At 37.6% G+C, this 26,232-nt stretch overlaps 1 protein-coding gene across 1 annotated transcript in view; it reads left to right on the forward strand.

The window, feature by feature from the left end:
- Positions 1 to 935: 935 nt before the first annotated feature.
- Positions 936 to 26,232, forward strand: part of LOC134841865 (uncharacterized) — a gene marked incomplete in the record, with an annotated part of 31,942 nt that continues 6,645 nt past the window's right edge. Inside the window, 17 exon segments of the mRNA XM_063857907.1 lie at positions 936 to 1,124; positions 1,530 to 1,627; positions 2,453 to 2,649; positions 3,730 to 3,889; positions 4,164 to 4,298; positions 4,854 to 4,952; positions 12,080 to 12,346; positions 14,691 to 14,853; positions 16,457 to 16,620; positions 16,998 to 17,242; positions 18,203 to 18,395; positions 18,797 to 18,883; positions 19,041 to 19,194; positions 19,634 to 19,776; positions 22,990 to 23,064; positions 23,844 to 24,053; positions 25,060 to 25,261. Of these exon segments, the coding sequence (XP_063713977.1) occupies positions 1,558 to 1,627; positions 2,453 to 2,649; positions 3,730 to 3,889; positions 4,164 to 4,298; positions 4,854 to 4,952; positions 12,080 to 12,346; positions 14,691 to 14,853; positions 16,457 to 16,620; positions 16,998 to 17,242; positions 18,203 to 18,395; positions 18,797 to 18,883; positions 19,041 to 19,194; positions 19,634 to 19,776; positions 22,990 to 23,064; positions 23,844 to 24,053; positions 25,060 to 25,261 (2,564 nt within the window).

The raw sequence follows: 26,232 nt of genomic DNA on the forward strand, positions 1-26,232 counted from the left end.
CCTTTAGAAAAGTTTTAGGGTCGGTTGGCCAAAATGAATTTCTTAAAAAGTACCAAAGGGGGACCCTTTGGATCGGCCGGAGGTCGAAACCCTGAGAAAGGGAGCGTTCCCCCCCCCCCCCCCCCTGTTCCATCTCCCCCCCCCCTAAATCCGCCCCTGGAAAGAACAATTTTTTTGAACTGTTTTGAGTGCTCTTCACGTGCATCTTCACGTGTGCAAACACAACATCATTTCACTTAAAGTTGTATCAATTTCGAAAAAAAAATGTTAATTTTACGAAGAACTGCCCAGTATACAGTTTTGGCCAACCCAAATTGAACATTCTTCTAAAGACGCCTTTGGCGCCAAGATATAAAAATTTGAGGCAGAGGGCGCATCGAAAAAATGAGATTTTTAATTGAAAATCTTTAAAACAATTGGCGCAGAAAATTGTGTCAAGAAGAGTCTTGATGGTGTTTTTGGAGAGAAAAAAAGGTTAGTCCAATTTTCTCAACCCTTTGAGAAGACCTTGGATTGCTCATGTTTTTGTTCATTCATAGTTTGCAAAATGTCTGATTTGTATTTTTTAACAACTGAAAGAAAAAAGAATTACATCTGTGAGAAAACACAGATGTAATTCTTTTTTCTTTCAGTTTTGACATTTCTCCTGATTGCAGCTCGACGTTCAAATACAGTTCATTAGATTTGAACCCCCTACCCAGATCCCCACCACCCCCCCCCCCCCCTCCTCCTCTTCACATACCATGTTCCGGTATCAATTTTTAACAGAAACATTCCACGGAGAAAAATAACACGAACTCGCGTTTGTCTTGAACAGAAAGTCTTTTAAACTTAACGAAAACATGAAAAATAGTAACCAAACTACAAGTTGCTTACTTTTGTGTTCATGCTTTTTTGTGATCGCTCATAAAGTGGTTTTTATGGTAACTTTTTTTTGGCCATCTTACATTTTAATTAGCTAATTGATTTTGTACTACAGAATGACAGTAGACGCGAGTTTGGCGATAGTTTGGTGATAGTGCGTGGCTCGAGGCTTGAACAAAAACAGAACGAGTTTTAGTCTTCATTTGACAGTAAAAACGCCTTTTCATTACTCGAAACTAACTTGACATTTTTTTCAGAAGGTAAGTCTGGCTGGCTATTTATTACCCTAGTACCTGTTATTTCAGCTCATGATATAATAAAAAGTAGACTAAGGGGGAGGCGAGCGGGGTGAAGTAACAAGGGGCGCAGACCTGTTTGTCGAAATAGCGTCTTTATACTGCTTTGAGAGCGCTCGTGAAATCAATTTGATCGACCTAACAAAAGGTCACCATCAAGGTTTTCGAAAACTTTTTTTTTGAAAATCCGACCCCCTCATCAAGGAAATTCTATACCCGCCGCTGGCTATGGAGAACATCCAGTTTTACATAAACCACATTTAGCTGTAATCATTGGTTTTTTAAAGTTCTGCCTCGCGGTAATTAGTACGTTTGACGTTTCTCGTGATCTTAATATGTTGATTAAACCATCTCTTAAAACTATTCCAGGTGGTGGTGAAAGCAGACAATACCGATTATGGAATTCAAGTTCAGGGCAGCTGCTGTTCTAGTTCTTCTGGCAATGATTCAGAACTCAGGAGCTCAAGGTAAGAAATCTTCTAACCCTTACACAAAAATTGAATGCGAAATATAAAAAAAATCTTAATGTATTTTATTGTCAACCGAAGCATAAATTGAAGCGAAAACCCATCTCGCCTCCTAAATTCTTTGGATTTGCTAAACTATTGAACTTTTTTATAAAAAAAGGAATTCAGCATGCTTTTTTTAGACAATGCGCCCCCTACACGTCCATAAATGGCTTATATGGAAAATGACTAACCACTGGCCGCTCTTAAGTATTTTTTGAAAGCCCGCAAAATAGGTTTGTAGATAATAGAATGGTTGGGAAAATTTATTTTCTTTGTAGTTATACGAATGCTATTGAGAAAATTTGAAAAGTTTTCACCGCACAAATCATACGTGGCATCATTAATGGCGCTATCTATGGAAACGGTGTTTCCATGCAAAATTATTTGTTCTTCTGAAAGCACTCAAAATATCTTGTTAGCAGCTGCAACCCCCTCCTCCCTCCCTCCTGCCAAAGGGTTCCCCTGAATCATGCTTATACTCTTGGATTATCCAAATGAAAATGGATGTGTTATCAAAGTAAAATAAGATCTTGACAAGATATCCAAATTTCTCGAACAGCTAACTCTCGTACTTATCTCAATCAAGCAGTTTGCCAAGATCTACACGATGACTTGTTTTGGAAAACTTGGCAAGATAATGCGACTAAGGTCAGAAGTCTGTAGGGTTCGTTTTACTGTTTTACGGGAAAATAAAATGCGTTTCAGCCTATATAGTTATGTCCCCGTGTTGAACTCTAATTTTAAATTTAGTAAACTCAATGTTTTGCTTTTGTTTCCTTGCAGACATAGCCGAATGTATCGTGACTGACTTTGCGGCTGGCGAGATCATGTATGCTTACAGTGGCAATGTCGCCACCGGGAGTCGACCCTCTGACCCTGTGATTAAAGTGACTGTTGGAACAAACACTGACGTGTCCCCTTTGTATGCCATTTCGATGAACTCCGCATCTTCCGAGTCCAATCGGGAGCAAGAGTGCTGGGTTAGTTACTTCAGACAATTAATCCACGAGGAACATGCAAACATACCAGCTGTCCCGCTCTTTCCAGAGAACCGCTCTTGTGTCTCTGGCTAAAAATTAGATGCACTTTTTGGTTATGTTTTTCATGGGATGTGTACTTTTGTTAAGTAACAAGCTGAAGCAACAAGCGCAGTTCATTGTCGACTTCTAGTAGCCACGACTTCTAGTAGCCAAACCTTTTGACTGAAAGTTAGATACTTTGCAACTTCGTCACTCCCCCAGAAAATTTAAACTCCACAAAAATGATCGCTACCTAACAAGGGGCGGAGGAGAACAAAGAGCCGTTACTTCTTCAAGGGGGATACGGCGACAATGAAAAAACTGCTAGATGGCTTAAGCTATCTTTTTGATCCGACTATTGAAAATTGGGAGGAACTTGTAATCGGGTCTGTTTTAGTTCTTTTTTCAACTTTTTGTCTTCCACGCAAAATCAGCTACCACAAATAATCATCGAAAGGGGGTTGAGTGATATATCATATAAAAGCCCTTTCAGTCGTGATTTTAACGACACTAAATAATTTCAAAAAATTTTACACTGCAGAAAAAAAACTACACCAATTTGAGAAAACATTTTTGTGTTTTTTTAAGAATGTGGTCGGAACATTCTGTGCTACTTGCACAGTAACCGGCTATCCTTGTTTCAATCTAGATTTTGTGAACATTTCATCATTTTTGAGTGTTTGTTACTTTAGGAAATGAGAAGTCTTATAGCAAAAAAAGAACACTGAATTTCCTGAATTAACAAATATTATTCAAAATTTACAGGCAGTGTAGAGACTGAAAATGTTTTTGACAAAGATAAAAATTAAGTTACTATTATTGCACTAAGACATGATTTGAGAGAACTTTAATGTTTTCCATGATAGTTTTCCGTACTACTCTTGGCTTGGCTCCTTAAATTGGTTCATTCTCTTATCACAATATCTTTTTTTGGATAACTGATACTATAAAGAATTATATTTTTGTAAGCTTCTGGTAACCTTATTGCACCTGTATCACAAACGATAAATACTTGAAATTAACCTTTGATTTTACTTCCAGCCCGACCTGAAACTGTGCAGGGCTACCTTGGGAATGTTGCAGCTGGCGGCTGTTCGTCAGTACCTATTCGGATCATCCGAGGCTGTGGCTACTGGTTCGAATCCGAACCGACTCCGAATCGCCGCAGGTGAAGGAGGGACCTTCCAAGACTGCTACGTGGGTTGGTAATAACAGCTTGTTTTTTTCACAGACCCTTTCAACTCCGCTTAATTCTTTTCACTGAGGAAGAAGAGCTTTTGTTCAAGTGATCTTGTTTCAATTTCATTCTGTTCCGGTACTTTGAAAAGTTTTAAAAAATTGATATCGAACGGACAAAATAAGATCAAGGCAACAAACGCCCATGTCAACGTGTCCTTTTACTCCGAGATTAAGCAAAGAATTCCAATCAACTTGAAACCATTTGTGAAGTTTTGCTAATGGTAAAAATATTTCAGTGGGACGCAGATTGAAATTCATGAATGACAGCATTTACTCGAGCAACAGTCTGACTGATGCGAGCTATGAGTTCAATGCTGGGGGCATTACAGGCGAGGGGAACTTCTTCGGGGTCACTCAGCGACCTACTTCGGGTAAGCGACAAAACATAATTTGCTCATGAACAAACTGAAGCCACATTTTTCACGACCCCTTCGAAAGGAAAAACAAATGATGAAACAAACTGACAAAAAAATTTCAAATTAGATTTTGTTTTTGTGGCAAAACAACTAATTGAATAGGCGACAAAAGCGAAAGTCGCAGTCAAAGAAAGACTCACTGCACACTTTACGAACGCTTCGAAGCTAAAACACTAAAAGATTGGATGAAAGTAAAAATGTAAACAGCAACATATTTTTGCGACATCTTACGTTCGTCTGCCATCTATTTTCTGCACAATACCAGATTTGATTTCAAAAATATCAAATGAGGTAGTGACTTCTATTCAATATCTTAACTTTTGTCCAGATCAGTTTGTCGTCCTCTCTCGAAAAATCCTCTCTCGAAAATCTAAAATTTGGTTAGGGACTCTATTTGAACGTAAGCCAGTGTGTGTGCCTATGGAAAATGGGACCTGAAATGGGTCTTCAAACCAATGTAGTTTCGCTTGAATTTCAATAATTTCCTTATTTTTCTTTTTCTGAATTCAGTTAACTTGTACGAAAGTGGAGTCGACTTGGTTGGCGTGCAGCTCACATACAGCGTCACTGGATCGGGTTCACAAAATGCAAATTTCGGACAAGTATCAGGTAATAAATTTTCCAGACAAAGAATACATGTTACTTAATCTAGTAATAGGCAAATAGACATGCTCAGTTTGCTAGCAAGGGGTTAGTTTCTGGTTCAATGAGAATTTATTCATAAAAAAAATTCATTCGAACACTTTGTTTTATTTTGACCTTTTTCAAGACTTTAAAAAATGGGAGGTATTCTATTCTGAGTTAGACTCAAAAAAAAATACAGAACTGATGGAACATTTCAAAATAAATACTATAAAGTTCCGTATAAAAACTGCCTATTTTGGACCAAACATGACAGGCTCAATAGTTTAAAGTGGTACCTTTCTTATGATAAACCAGTTTTAAACACAAAGTTAAGAAACGCGACCAGAATTAAAAAAAATCAACACAAGAATAGTCACCGGAAAATTACGAGGCCAAACTGTGCCTTCTGTGCATTGCAAGCAGATTCCGCAACAGTCCGAAATCAGATTCGCCGCGGGATCCGCCCGCAACATTGATACTTTTTATTGACCTTCTTTGCTGTTTTGGATTCCACAAACAAATACCTACAACACTGTACCGCTCAAAATTGCACCAAAAATAGTCGAATAATCTTTCAAAAAAATGTTTAGTATTTGGGATGGGAAAATCAAACTTCTCCATTAAAAAACAAACGAATTGCTGTACAATTTTGACCAGCAACATTTATAAGGCATGAGTTGAAAAATTGGAAAGAGTAATGAGTAGAGAAAAATGATCAGAAACCAATGCTCTGTTCATTTTTCAAATGAACAGAGCATCCATTTCAGAAACAAGACGAAAAAAATTCGCAGCAAGCCAAAAAGCGGCCAAAACTTGTTGTAAATAAATTATTTTTATGTTATTTTGAAAAATAAGGTTGAGAATCAAACTATAAAAATTTGAATTTGTTCCGACTTCAAGCCTTGTTTTGACGTAATATTGGCAGTAAACATGAACTTATTCAGCAATTTGACAAAATATTTGGACGAGAAGAACCTCACCATCGGAAACATTCTTTATTACTGAATAACTTTCTTGAAAGTTGAATCAATTCCTTGAGTAAGATCTGGTGACAGTCTGACGCAAGTCTCTCAAAATGAAGTCGCGATAAAAATGATTTTTCCCTGATATGAGTTGTTCTGTTTTTCAGAAGATCAATAGCAAGGCTGTTCGTTTTCCCTCAACAAATTTTCATGGTCATAGCAGTTATTTCATTTTTTTTGATATGCTATCATTAAAATAGAGCTGAATTAGTTTATGAACACAAATGAAAATTTTGATGTTTTTTATTCGTTGTTTTCCGACCCCTCCCATACGGTGAGAAAGCACTGTGGCGTATCTTAATTGTTATCTTCTAATTTTGACTGCCCAAAACATTTTCAGGGAGTTGAGTGAGATATTATATAAAAAAGTTGAGGTTGTTCTATTCCAAAATCAGACAAAATAATTGAAGTGCATCTGTTTGAAGGTCGACTAGTCAAACCCGAACAAAATCAAAAACTGAGCACCACCTAATTAACTTTTCGGTAGTTTACTAACTGTTGCTGTTGTGATGCTTAGTTTGTCGAGTCATTTTTACTTCACTTTAAAAATTTACTCTTCAACAATCAACAATTCTTCGCTATCCTCTGGTCAGATTTAAGATACAATCTCAGTCTCTAGCCCGTTCAAAATTTGTTGCTCTAAATCTGATGCTTAAAGGGTTGTGACCCATTATCTTTAATTTTTTTTTCTACCCTCCGATTTTTTTTTTAATACAGTTTGCAGCCTTTAACGACTACCGACTTGAAAATAGCTGTTTAGGAAGGAAATTCTGAATATTTCTTGCTTTTTTAATGGAGCTTGTTCAAGCTCCTGTTCAGAAAAGTGATCAAAAAGGACGATCGGCAAGAGGATGACGCTGAAACTCCGGATGCTGAAACTCCCTGAAACTCCGGATGCTGATCAGTGGGGAGACTAAGAGCAGTGTTGATCCAGGATAGTCAAGACAATTTAAACTGTGTGAAGTCACCTGGCTTTGGTGCTAAAGAACACCTCTTTGATGTACCTAGAAAACATAAGTGTGAGAACAGACAGCTATGGCGATGATACGAAGGCACATTAGCCGCTTCAAGAGAAATTTTGCAGCGTTGAAAGGTCGACAATAATAGTATAGTAGGACAGCTTGTAAGGCAGCGCCTAGGATCAGAGAAGGATTTCAATTTTCTCCATTCGCAGCTTAGAGCTGAAGAAGCAGTTGAATGAAGCTAGAGAAGCAACCACGGAAGCTTTTTTTGATGCTGTGGCGATCGTGGGCTAACTGACAGCTATGAGTTTTCTACGGTGTAAACGAGCTTTCAACCAGCCAAAAGTCATCCAAAAAAATTAGGAACTGAGATTGCGGATGGTGAACTACGAAGACTCATGGAGGTCTGACTTGGGGAGATGGCCTGGCATGGTAAACTAGTCCTGTAATCTAAAAGAAAGATAAAACAATTGTAAGAAGTGACATGTGGCAAGGGAATTCAATTTTAGACATTAAAGAGGACAAATTTGTGCTCGAGACAGTGGATCAAACAAAGCAAGTGAGTCGGTGCAGAATTTCAAGAGTGCTTCAAGCGTTAATAGCCTAAATACTTCGCAGAGGACTGTAAACATGAAAGACAAGCTTCTTCAGTTGCTGTATAGCAACTTCAATGAAAAGAGCTGACCTCATATTGGATTCAGCTTGCTCCTGTGACGCGGAATGTGACAGAGCTGGCTTTTTTGATTTTGTGAGTAGAAAAAAAAGGGACCTCTAAAGAATCCAATGGGCACGTTGTCAAGATTAAGGGCAAGAGATCAGTGGACATAGATAACAAAGACTGTCAAGCTGAAGCCAGAAGCTACACATTTTTCGATGTGTTGTTTATACCTAGCTATAACTTAAAGCTGATGAGTGTGTGCTCAGCGGTGGCTAGATGGTCAATTTTCAATTTCGCCGCACCTTATTCTCATATAGTTGTAGTGGACGGTGAACAGATATCTGACATAATTTTTCTGAGTTACAATCTCAGGAGGATAATTTTGGTGACGAAAAAAAAGGAGTCTTTTGCTGATGCACCGACGATTGGGGCACCTCAACAACCAGGGTACTTTTCACTTATTACGGTGGATGAATTAGAGTACAGCTTGCTTGATGAGTCAATTAGCAGTGCCAAATAAGAATGACAACAGAAAATTGGTAATAGGGCAGCGGATGTTAGGTGACATCCAGGGACCATTCAAAGTTTCAGTCATGCATGGAGCGCGCGACACCTAAGCTTCATTGATGTTTTGATGCGGTTCCCAAAGGTCAAGTACCTGGTTTAACTGAAATTACAAGAAGTTGAAACTGAGCATGTAGCATCGTAGTGGCTGTGAATTGACATTGGAGAGACACACCATTCAAACGCTTTTAGGGACTTTTGTAGAGAAATCAAGGTGAAACAGGAGCTCACATTTCCCAATAAAGCTTAGCAGAAAATTGTAGCAAAACGTTACAAAAGTAAATTCATTGCATTGAATCGATTTCCAGTGGTTGTGCAAAATTATTGAAATTTTTCTGAAGGTTCGCAATTAAAACCTTTCATCCGGCAACAAGTAGCAGATTTCAACGAAGGAGATGATTTTTGTGAGATCGACAAAATAGTGTTTTTCTTGTATCCGGACGCCTGACGTACTATCTGGAACGATGCAACAGGCGGAAACTAAATCCAAAGGGTAAGCAGAGCCAGTTCATCAGCTGTGTTGAAGAGCGAAGCGTTTTTGCTGCTGGATCGATAGACTAGGCAAGTTATGCAAGCAAAAAGCTTGAAAAACAAACAAAAAATAGTTCAGATAGCTTCTCATTTGAGAAAAAATCATTGCAAACACTGGGGAGTTATCAATCAAAGGGTGCAATGATTCTAAGAAATCAAATACGATGAGCACATGAGAATCACTAAACGCATCAACTTACGGTGATACTGCAGATACAGCAGGAGCTGCTTAGCAGCAACCAGTCGAGAAGGAAGCCTACATTCTGATTATACTGAATATCAATTTCGCGGATGGAAACTTGAGCAATTGGAATCCAAGGGCTGAGGGGCTATTCAGAAACAGTGACTGACGCAAAGAGGAGCCATGGCTAGCACCCATGGCTTCAGATGTGTTGTATTTAGAGGCCATGGGAGTGTGAACACTTATTGATAGACCGCAGCGTTATTCCTGGACGCTAGGATTTTTCCGTGTAGAGAAATGTGTTAGGATAATGGGAAAGTTTATATGTAAAAAACGGTTTGGCAACTGGAAGGTTTTGAATTCAGTGAGACGTTTGCTCCGACCTGTTTACACGAACAGAAGAGGTTATCTTTGGCTTTGAAGGCATGAGATGATCTTGTGCTTCATCCGATTGTTGGTAAATCAGCTTTTTTAAAATTTCCTCTAAGAGCGACAATATACATGGAGCAACCAGAGGATTTCAGCAACCAGTGTGTTTGCTACAAAGAAGTCTCCTTGTGCTGCGGCAGACAGAAAGAGACTGGTAAAAGACGCTGAGCAGTTTCATACACGATAACGGGTCACTTAAAGCAGCAAACACTTCTATTTGCTTACGATGACAGGAACAGATGATGCAGTGATTTATGTACTGGTTTGGGTGGAAGGATTAGAATTCAATGAGACGTTTACTATGACCTGTTTTTACGAACAGAAGAGGTTATCTTTGGCTTTGAGGGAAAAAGATGATCTTGCGCTTCATCCGATTGATGTCAAATCAAGCTTCTTTAACTCTCCTCCTAAAGCGACAATGTACACGGAGCAACCAGAGGATTTCAACAGCCAGTTTGGGCCACCGCAGACAGGAAGAGACTGGTACAAGACGCTGAACAACTTCATACACGATTGTAGTGTGCTTGCTACAACGAAATCTCATTGGGCCGCGGCAGACAGGAAGAGACTGGTACAAGACGCTGAACAACTTCATACACGATAACGGGTCATAAAAAGCAGCAACCACTTCTATTTGTTCATGGTGAGGGAAACAGATGCAATGTTTTATGTGTTGGTTTGGAAATATAACATCTTTATTGGGTGCAGACTTCAGGGGAAGGTTGACATGACGAGAAGCCGTTTCACCGAGAAAATCAAGGCTCACTGTCCTGGTTCTCGGGAGTGTAAATCTAGTAGTAATATGGATAGGTAACTGTTAATCAATCGCGCTGTATCGATGAGTGTTTGGAGCGCTATTGCCTACCTGACTGCAAACCAGTTGGGACACCTGAAGATAGCAGCTCACAACTGTCAAAGAAAGACTGCCCTGAAGCTGAGTCAGCAGAGGCAGTGTAGCCTTTTTAGTGTACAAAACTAAGCGAACAAGGCCGAACATTTTAGCTACTGTGATTTAATTCGCCCATTTTCTTGAGAATCTTGACAGAGTGCACTGGGTGACTGCAAAGGGGAGTTTTGGTTACCTGAGGAGAAGCAAAATTCTGGAGCTGTGCTACTCAAAGGACGCTGATGGTGCATAGTCTATGGGTTCGCAGAAGGTGACTTGTTTAGAGATTTGGATGCTAGAAGATCAATTACTGGCTACAGCTTTGATTTCAAGAAGGCGCGGCTTGTAATCAATTGGAGTATTTAAAAGCAACCATTGGCAACCATATCTGGCGGTAATTTTGAGTACCAAGCAGTTTCAGCAGCGGTTCAAGAGGTTGTATATCTGAAATCACTTCTCGATGACATGAGGGTATTGAGCAACGGACCACCATTCATCAAAAAAGACAGCCCGAGCTGCATCAAATTGTACAAAAATACTGCTAAGCAGAATCGAACGAGGAAAGTGGATGTTAAGTACCATTTTGTTCGAGAAAGGATTAAAGATGAGTCAGTACAACTCCAGCGTTAACCTGCCGAAATCAAGGAAGCCTATGTAAACAAAAGCCCTGAGCAAGGCTTCAGTCGATCAGAATAATCGAATACTGTTTAGTTACAGCCTGGCTTTGAAAGAAACTAATTCAGTGTGAGCAAGGGTGTTGAGGTCAGATTATTCCAGGGTCAGACAATATACTGAAGTGATTCTGTTCGAAAGTCGATTTGTCGAATCTGAATAAACTCATTGACAGGGTCATTTAGTGATAAAAAACAATTCACTAGTCAGCAAATAAATAACTAATTCTCTTGTAAGGCCTTGGTTCTCAAGTCATTTTTTGTTCAAATTTATCAATTTTTTTTCAACAAAAACTTGAAAACAATAACTTTTTTATTTTCTCAGTTCCATTCCACATCTAATGGCAGTCTGAATCTCAGTCTTTAGCCCTTTAGATCTTGATGCTCTCACTCTGAATTTCAACTAAAAGGCTTTTCACCCGTAACGCGTATGCCGCAAAAACCGGCGGGTGCAGAAAAATTCAAAAAAGTGTTTTCGTATTTTTTTTCGCCTAATTTTAGTGCTATTTAAAGTTTATTAGTGAGCCCCCCTCATGCGCAAAAAATTGATGTGCAAAAACTTTGTCTGTCAATTTTTGTCATTGTTCATTGTTCATTCTCAGATTATGCAGTTGTGGACATTTTGAAGGACTTTGATTGGTTGAGAATTTCTTCTCGTATTCGCATCATTGTGCATTTTAAATGATGTTTTTAGGCCTTTTGACACGCATTGATTGTTATAATTTTTTCTCGCACTCGCTTCTTCGCATAGTTCAATGAGACATTTTGGAATTTTTGAAGGACATATATTGGTAGAGAATGTCTTCTCGCACAACGATCAGCTACTCCTATTTTTCCGACCAATGAAAATGGGGGAAGGACTTTGGCTTCGGGAATGTTTGAGTGTTTTTTTCTACTGTTTACTTCGCAAAATTAGTTTTTTTTCCATGAAAAAAACTCAGGTAGCCTTTCTTTGTAATTAAAAACTTTCATAAATTCAAAAAAAAATGTGCAAAAAAATTAAAATGTTTAAATTTTTTATTTTGCTGTTCATTTTTAAATACATCTGCAGTCAATTATGATTGTTTTTTGCGTTTTGGAACTTTCTGTGCTTATTGCGCCTCAAACGGTTACTCTTTTTTGAATGTATTTATTAAAAATGAGCAGTTGTGAGCTTGAAGTACTTAATCTAATTCGAGATCAATAATCAATTTAGTTTGTTTCTATAGGAACCGCAGCCTCGAGCGGCTCCTTCAACCCTCTGGACATTCAAGAAGTGACTGTTTACTACACAAATTTGAGCGGAACCATTGTCGGGTCCACTTGCGGTCTGGAAATCGTACACACCCCGGTGGGCGGTACCACGACAACTATATCTGGAGGATGCACTACTAACCCGGTTGTATTCACATTCTCTTCTGGCTATGCTTTCGCGGGTCTGGTTGGATACACAGATGGGACTGGTGGTAGTTTCGTCTTGCAACCCCTGGAGTACCGTAAGTTTTCAAAAAACAACAATTCTTTTCAACAACATATCACCCACAACAAAATATAGCCGTCATTACATGAGCAATAACGTCTGTGGCAAGCGATTAGTTGTATGTAACTGATTACTCATGATATGTACTTATCAGGGACAGATCTAAAAATTTCTCGAGGGCGGGGGGGGGGGGGGGTGTCAGATTTTCAAAAAATGTGTGAAAATTTTGACGACCTTTTTTTAGGTCGACCAAATTGAATTTTATAAATCTTCCAAAGCACTAAAAAGTCCTGCCAAATTTTCTGCGCCGAAGGCAAAGTGCATCCAAAAAACTGGCCAAAAAGCGTTTTTAGGCAATTTTTAGAATAATTTTACCAAACAATTGCGTTTTTTCAGCGCGCGCTTTCACCTCAAAATTATTCAAAGGCGCCCTAAGAACAATTTTAGGGCCCGTCACCAAAAATGGATGTTTCAAAATAGTACAAAATAGTACCTTTTGGGTCGGCAGGGGGTCGAAGCCCTGAGAAAAGGGCTATCTCCTCCGCAAATCCGCCCCTGGTAATTTTTTGTGAAATTCAATTTAGGACAAGTGAAAATACAATTTAGAATTAAAATTCAGATGCATTTTCTATTAAAAAACTTCTTTTTCGCTACAAAAAAGCCTCTATACTCAGTAACGGATTTAAGGAGAAGCTGGGAGAAAAGACGTAATTGAAGATATCTTAGTTAAAGAATCCCAATCTTCAGGCAAAGGAGGTTATTCTAATTTAGGGTGGAAAGAAAGAGGCCGATTCCGTTGAAAAAAGTTTAGATGTCTTGTCATCTTTTGGTTCTGAACATAAATTTTTAAGTTCTGAAAACATAAATTATAAGCCATTTAAATTCATGGTACAGGATGCGAAAATACAACATAGGCGAATAAAAGAGATTAAAAGATTTAATTCGAGTATAATCGATTGCAATGGATTAAATAGCGTAACAAAAATGATGAAAAGGGGATAAAAATAATTTGCTTACAAAATTTTTTTATCAAAAGTTAATTGTTTTTCATCGATTTTTTGTCAATTTTAGAAAATTGTAATAAAAAAAAATCAAGAAATAATAGATTAATAAGGCTTAAAACTGGATGTTTGTCCCTCGTGCAAACGACCTGCATGGGTACTATTTCACGCAGGGGCGGATCTACGATTTTCTCGAGGGGGGGCGGATTTTCAAAAAAATGTCGAAAATTTTGACGACCTTTTTTTAGGTCAACCAAATTGGTTTTCCTAGCTCTCCTAAAGCACTATAAAGACCGTAGATAGACCAAATTTTCTGCGCCACAAAATTAGTAAATATTGGCGCCAAAGGCGCTTTTAGAAAAATTTTAGGGTCGATCGGCCAAAAATGGATTTCTTAAAAAGTACCAATGGAAGCTCTTTTTCCTTCCCCCCCCCCACCCGCAGTAGCAAAGTCAAATTACTGTTCACATTGTCCAATTGTCATGAAAAATGACTGATTAGGCCATGGCAAACATTTTTGATTTTCATACTCAACCTTGTAAAACCACCCCTTAGACCATAAATTTGATGCTTGTGTGAGGTGGGGGAAAGGAAAAAGAGCCCCCAAGGGGGACCCTTTGGAACGACAGGGGCTCTTTTTCCTTCTCCCCACCTCATATGAGCATCAATTTTATGGTCTAGCGAGTGGTTTTACAAAATTATTTATGAAAAGCAAAATGTTTGTCATGGCCTAATTTATTTGCATGTCAATTTTCATGACAATCGGACAATGCGAACAGTAATTTTAATTATAAAAAATTGCAGGTGGGATGGGGGAAGAAAAAGAGAATCGTTTTCATTGATGAAAAGCAAAAATGTTTGTCATGGCCTAATTTATTTGAATGTCAATTTTCATACAATCGGACAATGCAAACAGTAATTTTAATTATAAAAAATTGCAGGTGGGATGGGGGAAGAAAAAGAGAATCTTTTTCATGGGGGAATCTTTTTCATTGTTTTCAATATTAAAGTAGTAATGGAGTAAATATCAGGGATCTACTTAGCAATCTCTCCCCCCCCCCCCCTTTCGAGAAAGGGGGAGAGATTGTTAAGTAGATTATTTGCAGCGAATTTTCGAACAATCAGAATGCAGCAAAATTCGAACTTACATACAACGCTTCAGTGCGAATTTACTGATTTTATTTACAGGGGTGGAGATTCTGTAGCAGATACAATAGAGGGGGAGGTTGTTAAGTAGATCCAATAACAGTAAAATAATTCCGGACTTCCAGTATAACCTTTAATGACTACCAATCATTTGTATTTCAAAATACCTCAAGCTTCTTAAATGCTCTTAATTTTTTCATCTTTTTTCTGCAGAGCGGATGCAGCCGATGATCTACTACTACGCTCGCACTCACAACAGTGTGACTCTACACGTGAACTCCTTCTGGCCCCTCTCTTCCTCACTCTCCTACTCTTACTCAAGGACCAATGGCATCTCATCCCCCTCTGGACTCACAACCACTTCCACATCCTCCAGGTCTGCTGAGAGCCAGTGCTTCCTCTCTTACAGTCACCCTTTGATTTGAATCATAATAATGACAATCAGAATTTATAATATAATACTGTTCCAAGCCACTATAATATTACAATGTGAATCAGGGGCGGATCTAGGATTTTCGCTAAGGGGGGGGGCGGACTTTGAAAAAATTTCAAAAATTTGGTCGACCTTTTTTTAGGTCGAACAAATTGATTTTCTGAGCTCTCCTAAATTACTCTAAGACCTAAAGACCCCATTTTGACCATATTTTCTGCACCTTAGGCAAAATTTTGAAAAAAAGATGTTTTTAGGCAATTTTTGGAAAATTTTCACCAAAAAATTGCGTTTTTTCGGCGGGCGCTCCCCGTCCCCCACCTAATTCGGTGCTGATGTGAATATCTGTTTATATCGTGAGAAAAAAATATTTGATCCTGATATTTAGTTTTTGTTGATTTTTTCATTCCAGGGGTTATTTTTGGGAAAAATTCTCGTGTTTTGTGTTCTTTATCTAAAAAAACCGTGGCCAGCTGCCAAAATAAATTTTTTAACTTTGAAATTTATATTCTTGTCGTTTTTTAAGTCTCAACTGAATTTTTTCAAGTGAAGTTGTAGAAATATGACAAAAACTGCATGGACCAGGGCAAAGCTTTATTTTCCCCCATACTAAAATATCTTTTTTATTTGAAGCTCAGGATGTTTGACAAAATTTAACACTCCGTTAGCTTAAACACTCCGTTAACTTTTTCCAAAGACGGAATGGTTAGACATAATGTGTTTCCGAAACTTACGGTAGTGGAGCTTGCCATACAACTTAGTGGATTCCGAACACTTGTTGGAAAAATCATAATTTTATTTTGCCTATTCTCCTTTTTAGTTCAAGCTTATTTTACAATTTTTGTAATACGAACAAAAAAATTTTGTTTAAGATGTTTTTTTTGCCGACAAAATGAGAAACATTTGTGATCGGAGTGGTTTTTTTTCCAGACACATTCCGATTTCTTAACTTGTCATTACTGACGGAAAAATTTTAGACCATCGACAAGATCATCGACATTTCACCTGTGATCATTTTTGTGAAGTTATGGGGATTTGAAAATAGCCAATTTGGGACAATCAAAGCGCAATTAAATTTGAAAATGGCAAAGAATCCGACCCTGATATTGCTCCAAGCTGATTGAGTGTGCTTGTTCTTCCGACTTTCGTAACGAAAGTAACGGAATATTTTGTGCTCGGGGTGGTTTTTTTCTTCAGACGAATTTCGACTTTTTAACTAGCCATTTTTGACGAATTTTTTTTATGTCATTCAAAAAGTTCAAAAGGTATTGTTGCCCTGAGCTTAAATTTGAAAAGATATTTCACCTGTGATCAATTTTCGTAAAGTTATGAGGGTTTAAAGATTGGCATTTTGGTCAATTTGTGACAATTAAAGAGCGATTAAATCCGTCCTAGAAAATTTTTGCGCACGCCACTTTAAAACCTATTCGAGTAGTTTTTGTATTTGCTGAAACCAAATCATAAAATTATTTCAAACACAAAACATTTTTGACAACGCAATACTTTGTTGACAATTCAAACTCAATGCTTTTTCGTTTTTTTTCTCTAGTGGGTCAGCCGGCAACAACGGCAACACAGGGGAGATAGCAGTGGGCCCTATCGACACTGTGTGTGGGTGTGTGGACGTGGATGTCACCATTACTAACGAGTATTCGGACGATGGCACCTGGGAGTATGCCTCCGGAAACTCGGACTCCATAACCGCATGGTCTTGTTAGTACACAACCCAACTATCTTGTAAGGTCTTCTAAGGTTTTTGCTCAAATGATGTGTTCTGCATTATCTTGTAAGATTCTTGAATAAATTATATATCTTGTAATATCCTGCAAACTTCTTGCCTTTATGATATAAGTGGTAAAATCTTGGCAACACGTTGACGTGCAGGCGTCAGCTTTTTCATCCTTTTTTCCTGCTAAAGCACATTTTATTTGCTGCATGTTAAAAAAGGTCGCATATTATAAACATGGAAAAGTGTTTGGAAAAAGTGACAATAACCATCGTCAATACTCAATATTTTCAAAATTGCCAATATTCGGCTGACTTATTAGTTGAGAAATGTAAGATTGATTTAAGATCAAGTTTAATTTCAGACGGGTACCAAAACATGGGTTCTGAAAGTACGTCAACAACGCCCACTACCACTACCTACACCACCCCCTCTCAATACTGGGTGGGGAGTGTGGCAGATGAATGCCCAGAGAAGTACATGCGATCCTATCTTCCCAATCTGGAGGGGGGTCAGTTCTTCATAGACGGACTTTTGGGGGAGTCTACCGGGGCTCTAGCTGCAAAATCAGACACAGATTTCACCCCCATCACGCAGGCTATCAACACAGTAAGAAAAACATCTGCAACTTTTATATGTCTACAAACTATATGACACTTTATTAAGGATAGCTATTTGCTGCCTAAGTAGCACAAAGAATTCCGCCCACAATAACAAAAAAATAATTTTTTGTTCAAATTGAGTCCTTCTTAGTCCGTAGTGCGAAAGACGATCTGAACAAAAGAATCCGATGGTCACATGAAATGAGGAAAATTCCAGAACAGTTTTCTTTGAATAATTTTAAATTGATTTTCTTTTCATTGAATAGGAAACTACTAGAAAAACGAACTTTTTGCGGAACATTTTTCTGAACTTTTTTAGAAAAACTTATTTCTCAAGATGACGCTAAAAAACTTCAAAAGCTAAAGCTAATTCTACTTGAGTAAAACCAAATTTACGCGGCTTAAATAAATGCTTACTTTTTTATTACAAGCCAAAGACACAATTCAGAAAAAACTCAAATACACTGGAAGACATAATTCCTCCCCACTTTCAGTGGTCGTAACATCTAAATGATTATAAAAAATGTCTGTGACTTAATATCAAGGTTGTCAAACTAGCAAAATTAAGGCACGGTGAAAGGGATTGGATGCAAAAATCTTTAAATAGGGTCTCATTGAAAATTGAAACAGGTTAGCCGGTTCTCAATCCACTCCTCGAAAAAAAACATTAGATGTCAAGGATCCCAGTAGGGTTCCAACTGTCAAGGGATTCATTCTTAGTAATGTAGTCATTCTAGGATTTCAGGAGAATTTCGAAAAATGACTGACGTAAACTCCGCCAAAATTTTTCTGAGTGTCACTGAAGATGAAATTTCAAAAAAAAAGATTTAATATCTCAAGCCTTAAAAAGTTGAAAATTACAAAACTTACAGGGTAGGCAGTTACTGTTTTTGAAATCCGCCGCCGTTCAAAAAATTATTTTTTAATTTTCTTTGCATATAATCTTGACATTTAAGTTTTGTTGCAGATCATGGTCTACTTTTCTGCTAATAACGTGGCAGGAATCCAGCTGGGATGGGATGGTCAGATGACTTATTCCATCGGGGACACGAATCTGCCATCCCCAGACATCCTCGAAGCGCCTGCTGAAACCTACTTCATGACATTGTCAATCAACGATCTCAGTGGAGGGGGGCAGTCTCTATCTGCTACCTATGGACGTGAGTCATCGAATACATATTTTCAGACCCGGAAAAACTGGTTTATTTCAAATTGAAAACTGAGAATTTCAGGGATATACTTATCAATTACCCCCTACCCCCTTTTAAGAAAGGGGTGCAATTATTGAGTAGATTAAAATAACGCATTTTCGACCAATCAGGCAGCAAAATTAGAAGCCTCAATACATAGCTCTAGCGCTAATTTACTGCTTTTATTAATAGGGGTGGCAATTCTCAAGTAGGTACCAAAGGGAGGGCAATTGTTAAGTAGATCCAATTTCAGAGAAGGTACTTCAGATCATTTGCTGGTTTGTTAATGTCTATCAAAGGTTAATGTCTATCAAAAATTACTTCAAAATTATATTCGAACAATTGTATTCAATTTAATCTTATTGTTTCAGAGGCCATTGGGCCCTGTTTCGTCGTGAACGCCCCAGTGCCAGATGTTGCCAACAACTGGATCAACGGTGGAAGTTTCTTCGACATAAGTTAGTCACTTTTCAAATGAACAACAACTTAATGCATACATGTTGAAGTGAGTGAGTAATCCATGATAATAACCGTTACAATGAAACTTAACGAGGGGATTACACCCCTTCCCCCTCAACTCTGGTTGCACGTATTATGTGATGCAATTATCTCTAGACTCGGACAATGACGCGGACCAGTACCAGTTCTGGCTCTACCTCCCGGCAGACTATGACGAGATTCGGGCGGACATCAGCGGCTACTTCCTGGTGGACAACGAGAACTACGGACTCACTCTCGCACCCCCCACCGGCAGCGGGGGATTCAGCAGGCAAGAACATCCTGTCGAATCCACGCTAGAGAATTAAGGGGCGACCACCTCACAACCTCCCCCTCAACTGTCTATTGAATTTTGCCTGTCCACCTTTTTCAAGTTCTGAACTTTTCAAGTACCTTCTGTGGAACTGATAAGCTGAAAGTTTTACAATTTCTTGCTCCATGCCTCGTGGCAGAAGGATTTAATGACAATACTTGCCAACCAGACTTCAATATTTTATGATATGATAAAAACGCAACGGATCGCAACAGTATTGAACAGTTTCGGATAAAAACGCAACAATTTTGGGCAGTAAAAGTCTTATTTTGATTGGTTAAATTTTTTTTCGGTCTTTCTGCCATGAACAACCCCCCCCCCCCACTCAAATTTAGTTTCTAAAGCAATAAGTTTGCCGTCCCCTTCCCTTTATTGTTATCACTGAGCATATTTCTAGGGCTACAGTGGTGCATGCCAAATTGTACCATCTGCAGGCGGAGCGGGGTTACACCATTGAGTTCTGGGGAGAGTTCTATGACGTCACTGGTCTGACAGGTGTCAACCTCACCTCTCAGCGCACAACCGACACATTCACTTCACGTAAAAACATTTGAAGTGAACAAATTGATGATAAAAAACCCGACGCGAGAAATGTTTAAGCAATATTCGAGCAGTTGAGACGCTTTTCGAAACCACTTCAACCTTGAGGCGGTTTTTTGAGCCATTTGTGCAAAAACAATCTGTTATGGTCGGATTTTGAATATTTTGATTTCGATATTTAATCATAACAAGTTCGTTCAGGACAATAATGGTTGAGCTACTATTCACATGCGCGGGCACAACTACATGTAGCCCATTAGTTGAGAAACCTCAAGAGTAAATAAGTGTTAGCAGGTTGCCTGTGTGAACTAAATCGTGATTTGAAAAAAAAGAGAAAGCAACTGAATGAAAAACAAAGAACACTGCTTGTAACTGGACGAAGCCTTGAATAAGCTGGCTGCCCTCTAACTTCTATTGAATAAATTTTGGGCTCAAAAAATTTAAAAAATCAAAATTTTGGATAGTTTTTAAGAAATCTTTTTAAATATTCCTTTAACACGCTATGTATTTAAGTAAAAAGGGATTTAAGTAAAAATGTAAAAAGGGGAACTTTAAATATGTTTTAAAGGGGGCATCTAAGCGAAGAAAAGAAGCAAAAAAAAGTTGAATTTCATATCTCTAAATGTATCATTGAGACAAAAAAGCTTAGATTAACTCAATTTGAATATTTTCTGAGCCGGGTTAAATCCCTGCTTACGCGTTGATTGTTTGAAATATATCGCGCTATGATAACCACAGATTGGCTCAACTGCCAGTTTTCAATGACATAAATTTTCAAAAATGAACCAATTTTTTTTGTACAAAAAGCTTCGGTAAAACTGGCTGGTTAAAAACAATGTTTGAAGAAAAAACCACCCGAGCAGAAATAATCCACGACTCAAAAAAATGACTTAAATTGATCGTAAAAATGATTAAACGCAATAATTTAGCTCTTTGATTATTATGAAAGTTTAAGATTTAACATTTTTTGAAATTGCATATCAGAATAAATGACTTGTTGAAATGTTACTGTTGCGTCGTTTCTCAAACAAGTCTGCTGAGGGTGTTTTTCCAGGCCACATTCGACTTATGGAATTAAATTTTTTGACATTTTTTTTTTATATCATTCGAAAAATATTTTTACTCTGAGCTCAAGTATTAGCTCAGAGTTTACCTGTGATTAGTTTCAGTTCGGTTATGGGAGTTTTAAGATTGTCATTTTGAGCAATTTGGGATAAATAGCGCAATATATTTTGTGATATTAAAGCGTAACTGGAAATTTAAGCCGTCTTAGAAACCTTTCAAAATTGAATCGCAAAATTAAATTGACACCTGTTACTTGTCTAATTATTACTTTGCTGCATGCAAAAAAATCACTTTGTACTGAGTTTTTACTGAAATTTTTTTGAAAATTTCGTCTTTCATTTCATACGAACAATGTTTCTTAGATATTAAATGTTAGTTTGAACATCCAGAGCCTCGCCTTGATACAGTGGCGGATTTAGGGGTGGGTGGGTTTTGCAGAGGATCTTTTCTTCAAGGATTCGACCACCTGCCGACCCAAAGGGTCACCCTTTGTACTAATTAGAGATATCCACCTTCGGCGCCACTTTATACTAAATTTGACGAGAGCGCGCGCCGAAAGAAAAAAGGCAATTTTTTGTTCAACATTTTCCGAAAACTACCTAAAAATTGCCTGGGGCGCGCAAATTTTTTGAAAAAACAGAGTCTTTGTAGTGCTTCGAGAGAGTTCGGAAAATCAGTTTGGTCGACCAAAAAAGAAGGTCGACAAAATTTTTGATGTGATGTAATTTTCCGTATACAATTTTTGGTTGTTAATTGAGAAATGTAATTTAAACTGAAACTTTGAAAACAACCCAGGGCTATTTGTTTATTCGTTTTGGAAACTCTGCATTGCAGCTTGGTTCAAAACTCAAGTATCATTGTTCCGGATTTCGAAGAGAGGATGGAATATTTGTGCTCGGCGTGTTTTCTAAGACCAATTGCAATTTTTCTATTAACTGTTTTTAACTGAAATTTGTATGTCATATGGAAGGTGCGTTTTGAGCTTAAATTTAAAAAGTTTTTTTTTGTGTGGTTTATTTTCAAAAAAATATATTGGGATTCTCAATTTTGTCAACTTGGGATAAATACTATTGATATATTTCGCAATATTAACGCATAAACGGCAATATAATCAACTCAGAAAATTTTCTAAATTGAATTTTGTCTGTTTTGTAATATGAGAATCTTACTAAATGCTAAATGCATCATTTCTTACTTAGCATAGCGTGAAGGGCGAAATATTTTTTAAAAATGTAGAAAAAAACTCGACACAAAAATGAGTTCATAGACGATAAAGAGCCTCTAAGCATTCAGGGCCTTGCTCTGATACGAGCAGTTTTGCTAATAAACTAGTAGATGTTAAAGACATGATTTCGTGTTTAACATTGCACAATTTTTCATCTTTTTAAAACTTTTTCAATTTCCAAAAAGTTTAATAGATATATTTTATCAAAAACTACTGCGCATAGATGTTAAAAGATGGTCGTGTACTCAAAACTCCGCCCTGTTAAGCGCAGTCTTGTTAGTTTCTTTTCTGTTGTTAGGTAAATACTATGCATGTTATTAAACTTCTTATCGATAGCATACACCATTAAAAAATGGTTACGACAACAAATGTGCGTTCATGCATCTACCAAGTGTGTCAAATTTAAGCATTAACTTAATGAGCACGCATTACTTTTCAATTCGAGTGGGTGGGCAGAAAAGTCTCTAACCGATGTTTTTGAATAGATATCTTCATACATGTTAAGATCCGATAAGTCTTATTTTTGAGTTACAACATCAAGTATGCTGATCATGCATGCTGCATGTTATTGATTTCTACAATGAAATCTAAAATAATAACTTAAGGAAAATTAAGATTATTTTTAATTATTGCTAAATTTTAAAAATTAGTACACAACATTGAATTTTTGCGGAAATTTTTTGTAACAATTTCCGCGAAAACGTTGTTTGGAAGAAAGAATAAAGTGTTAAAACAAATTTGTTCTCTAAAAGTTTTTGTGTTACAAAACAATTGTATCCCCCCATATTACAAAAGGGGACAAATTAGTTTCAAGGTACAAAGTACAAAGTCCGCATGTTCTTAACCTTTGATTAAGTTCTTTTATAATGTTTTTTTTATGTTTCAGCCAATGGAGTGTTTATAATATTTTTTAAATGTTTCAGCCAATGGAGTGAGATACTATTGTGAAGCGGATGGTGACTCATACGAGCAGATCGAGTTCGAATCTCTTCCGGACGGTAAGACGCTAACTATACATAAATGAGTTATCTTGTAAGATCTTGGCAACCCGATGACGTGCAGGTGTCTGCTTTTTCATATTTTTTTTCCAGCTAAACGCACACATTATTGAGCTAAACTTCTCGAGGTTTTTCTCGAGGGGGGGGGGGGGGGGCAGATTAAAAAAAATCAAAAATTTTGTCGACCTTATTTTTAGGTCGACCAAATGATTTTCCGAGCTCTCCCAAATCACTATAAAGCCCCATTTTGACCAAATTTTCTGCGCCGCAGGTGAATTTTTGAAAAAGGTCAAGAAGGCACTTTTTGGAAAATTTCGACCAAAAAATCGCGTTTTACGGCGCGCGCTCCTCCCTCAAAATTTGTATATTTTGGCGGCCAAGACGCCTTTAGAAAATTTTTAGGGTCAGTCAGCCAATCTCAAATAGTACAAAGTGGCGACCCTTTGGGTTGGCAGGTGTTAAACAGAAGAAACTTATTTTCGCACAGTAGTTCACCTTTGCAACATTATCTGCAAACACATTGCTGGGATGAAAGAATGAAGTGTGATAAGGATTTGTTCTCTGAAAGTTTTTGTGTTAAAAAATAATTGTGTATTAAAGTAGCAAAAATCATGAAACAAAATTGTAATTTTGGTCACAAATCAAGAAAGTTATGCTAAAGATATTGAAAAGATTTAAAAGTAGAAATTGTGTGGTTTGAAATTGGGCTAGGGGAGGGGAGGGGAGGGGAGGGGGTGTTAAAGAGCATTGAAATCGGAAGTGTAACTTTTGTGTTTCAGTTGAGATCCTTTTCGAGCAGACAGCAGAGGCTACTCAACTTCAGTCGACTGTGACCTCTATGCAGATGACCCCCACTGGCCCCAGCTCCCAGTCTTTCTTCTTCCCCAACACAGACTTCTTCCACTACGAGGCCAACGACAACAACTACCCCAAGTACGATGGTTTCTCCGGCTACCCGCACGAGGCCAAGATGTACCAGAGTTCAACAGGTAAACTAGACCCCCTTCACAATCACTTTGAAGCTCGAGTGATTTAGATCGATTTATGTATCAAACCGAAACTATTAAGGACACTGTCACTATTTGACGGAAAACCCCAGGTGAAGATGAGCCCATAGTGAAAATAGAAGATGAATTAGAGTCGCCCGAGACATAGCCCGCAAGTTAACTCTCCAAAACACTCGCTCCCGCTTAGTTTTTTTTCGCTCACAGGTTATCGACTTAAGAAGTTTAGACAAAGATATTTTATCTACGCAAAAATTCAGTTCCTTTGTTGGCTCACCCCTTTTATCAAAAGATTGGCAACAAATCATAACAAACGCAGACACACATCAAATATTACTACATATAAACTTTTTCAGTCAAGTTTATCTAAAATCGGATTTCTTTAACTATTGGCCTCCCCCTATGGTCCAAGTAGAGAATTGTCACCGCTTTAAAGAAGTATTTTAACGGAACAGTAATATTTGAGCTCTCACGGAAAGTTAACTTCCTGTTTGGCCTAAATGGTCTGCACAGCAAGCAAATTCTGGTGAAAAATTGCCAAAAATGACGTTTTGCCTGAAAGGTTTTGACCAATATTTTTAGGTTGGTAGAGAGTTACAATTTATTACAAAGGCAGCTAATTCTTTTAGAGAGGAACCCCCTCCCGACCAAATCAAACTGCGAATAACTCATCCGAATTTTTTTGGATAAATTAATTATAGGTTATTTATACTTCGGCTGGGGTTTAAGCGACCAAAAATTGTAGCTTTTAATATCTTCTAGAGCTTGAACATTCTCCCACCCTCCCCTTCACCCATAATCTATGGTATCTACTATAAAGTCTCTATCCCTGAAAATACAAACAGTTAATTTGCTAAAAATCTTTCTTGTGAAAATTTTATTTTTCCTGCGTTCTGATTGGTTGAAATTTTGCTGATTGAAACTACTTATTAATCTCCATCTCTTTCAAGTAGGGGCATTGTTAAGTAGATCCTAAATAACTACACTTCAGGAGACACTTGTCTGAGCGGAGTGGCTTTGGGCTACAAAGGAGCAGATGGTTCCGTCTATTACCAGTGGGTTGCTGGCAATGCCGTCGGTTCCGGAAACGCTAATAACGAGTTTACAATCGAAATAGATCAGAGGGCAACTGCAGTTTACGGACTGGTGGGTTCTCAGAACAGTTTCAATTGTCTGGCTGCACTTCAATTCGAGTAAGTGCAATTAGTCATATCCAACAATTTGGATTCAGTTAAATTTATTCCCCACCCTTTGTTGTGTTCCTCCTAACTAACCTTCACTCTGAATAAAAAAGCATTTCTGCATTTCTTTTCAAACATAATTCTATACGTGCATTTTTTCTTGAGAAATGTAAGCTTTTGTAGACAAGAATTGACCTGAAAATAATTCAGAAATTTCCTTTTTGATCCTAACATGTGGAAAGGTTAAGTTAATCAAATTTAGTTTCCACCCTAACGCAATATTGGGCATCGCAAATTGGATAAAGCCAAAAACAATGGCCTCTCGGCTGATTTTGGGTCCTGTCCTCAATTGTTGTCCAAAACCTTCCAAAAAGTTCCCAAAGAAATCATTTATAGCTTGTTTTTTTAAAGTCACAATCCTTGTCGTTATTTTTGGCAATAAATGGTCCTAATAGTGGGCCATACTAACCACTATGGCGCTGAGTTTACAGTGTTTATAAACTGTTTTTACAGTGCGAGAAAGATCGGTTTCAAATCAATGTTTAACTATTTTACTTAAAAATAGTCCGTAAAAAGTCTGAAAATAGTTTGAAATTTTAAACACAATCTTGAGCAAAAAATGTTGTCATTTTGGCTTCTTGTGCAGTAATCGGTTTTTCGTTTGTTTTTTTTTTGAGATAATTGTTTGTTTTTGTCGCATACTTAGTGCTATTTTGTAATTTATCTAATGTTCTTATCGTTGTTGGCCCGTTTTTTTTGCAAATTAATTTCAATTTTCGGCCTTTTTTACACACATTAAAGACAAATTTTAGCCCCAGTTCATTCAATTAATCGAGTGATTGACATTTTGAGGAAAATTCTGAAGAAAAAACTTCACGCAAAAACAAATGTAATAACGTAATATAAATTTATAAAAACAACTTAAAACTATTAACAGCAGAAGTCAAAATTTCACAACTGAAATCCTCAGAGCAATTTTTCTT

The sequence above is a fragment of the Symsagittifera roscoffensis genome, chromosome 3 (genome assembly GCF_963678635.1).
Source record: "Symsagittifera roscoffensis chromosome 3, txSymRosc1.1, whole genome shotgun sequence".
Lineage (NCBI taxonomy): Eukaryota > Metazoa > Xenacoelomorpha > Acoela > Convolutidae > Symsagittifera > Symsagittifera roscoffensis.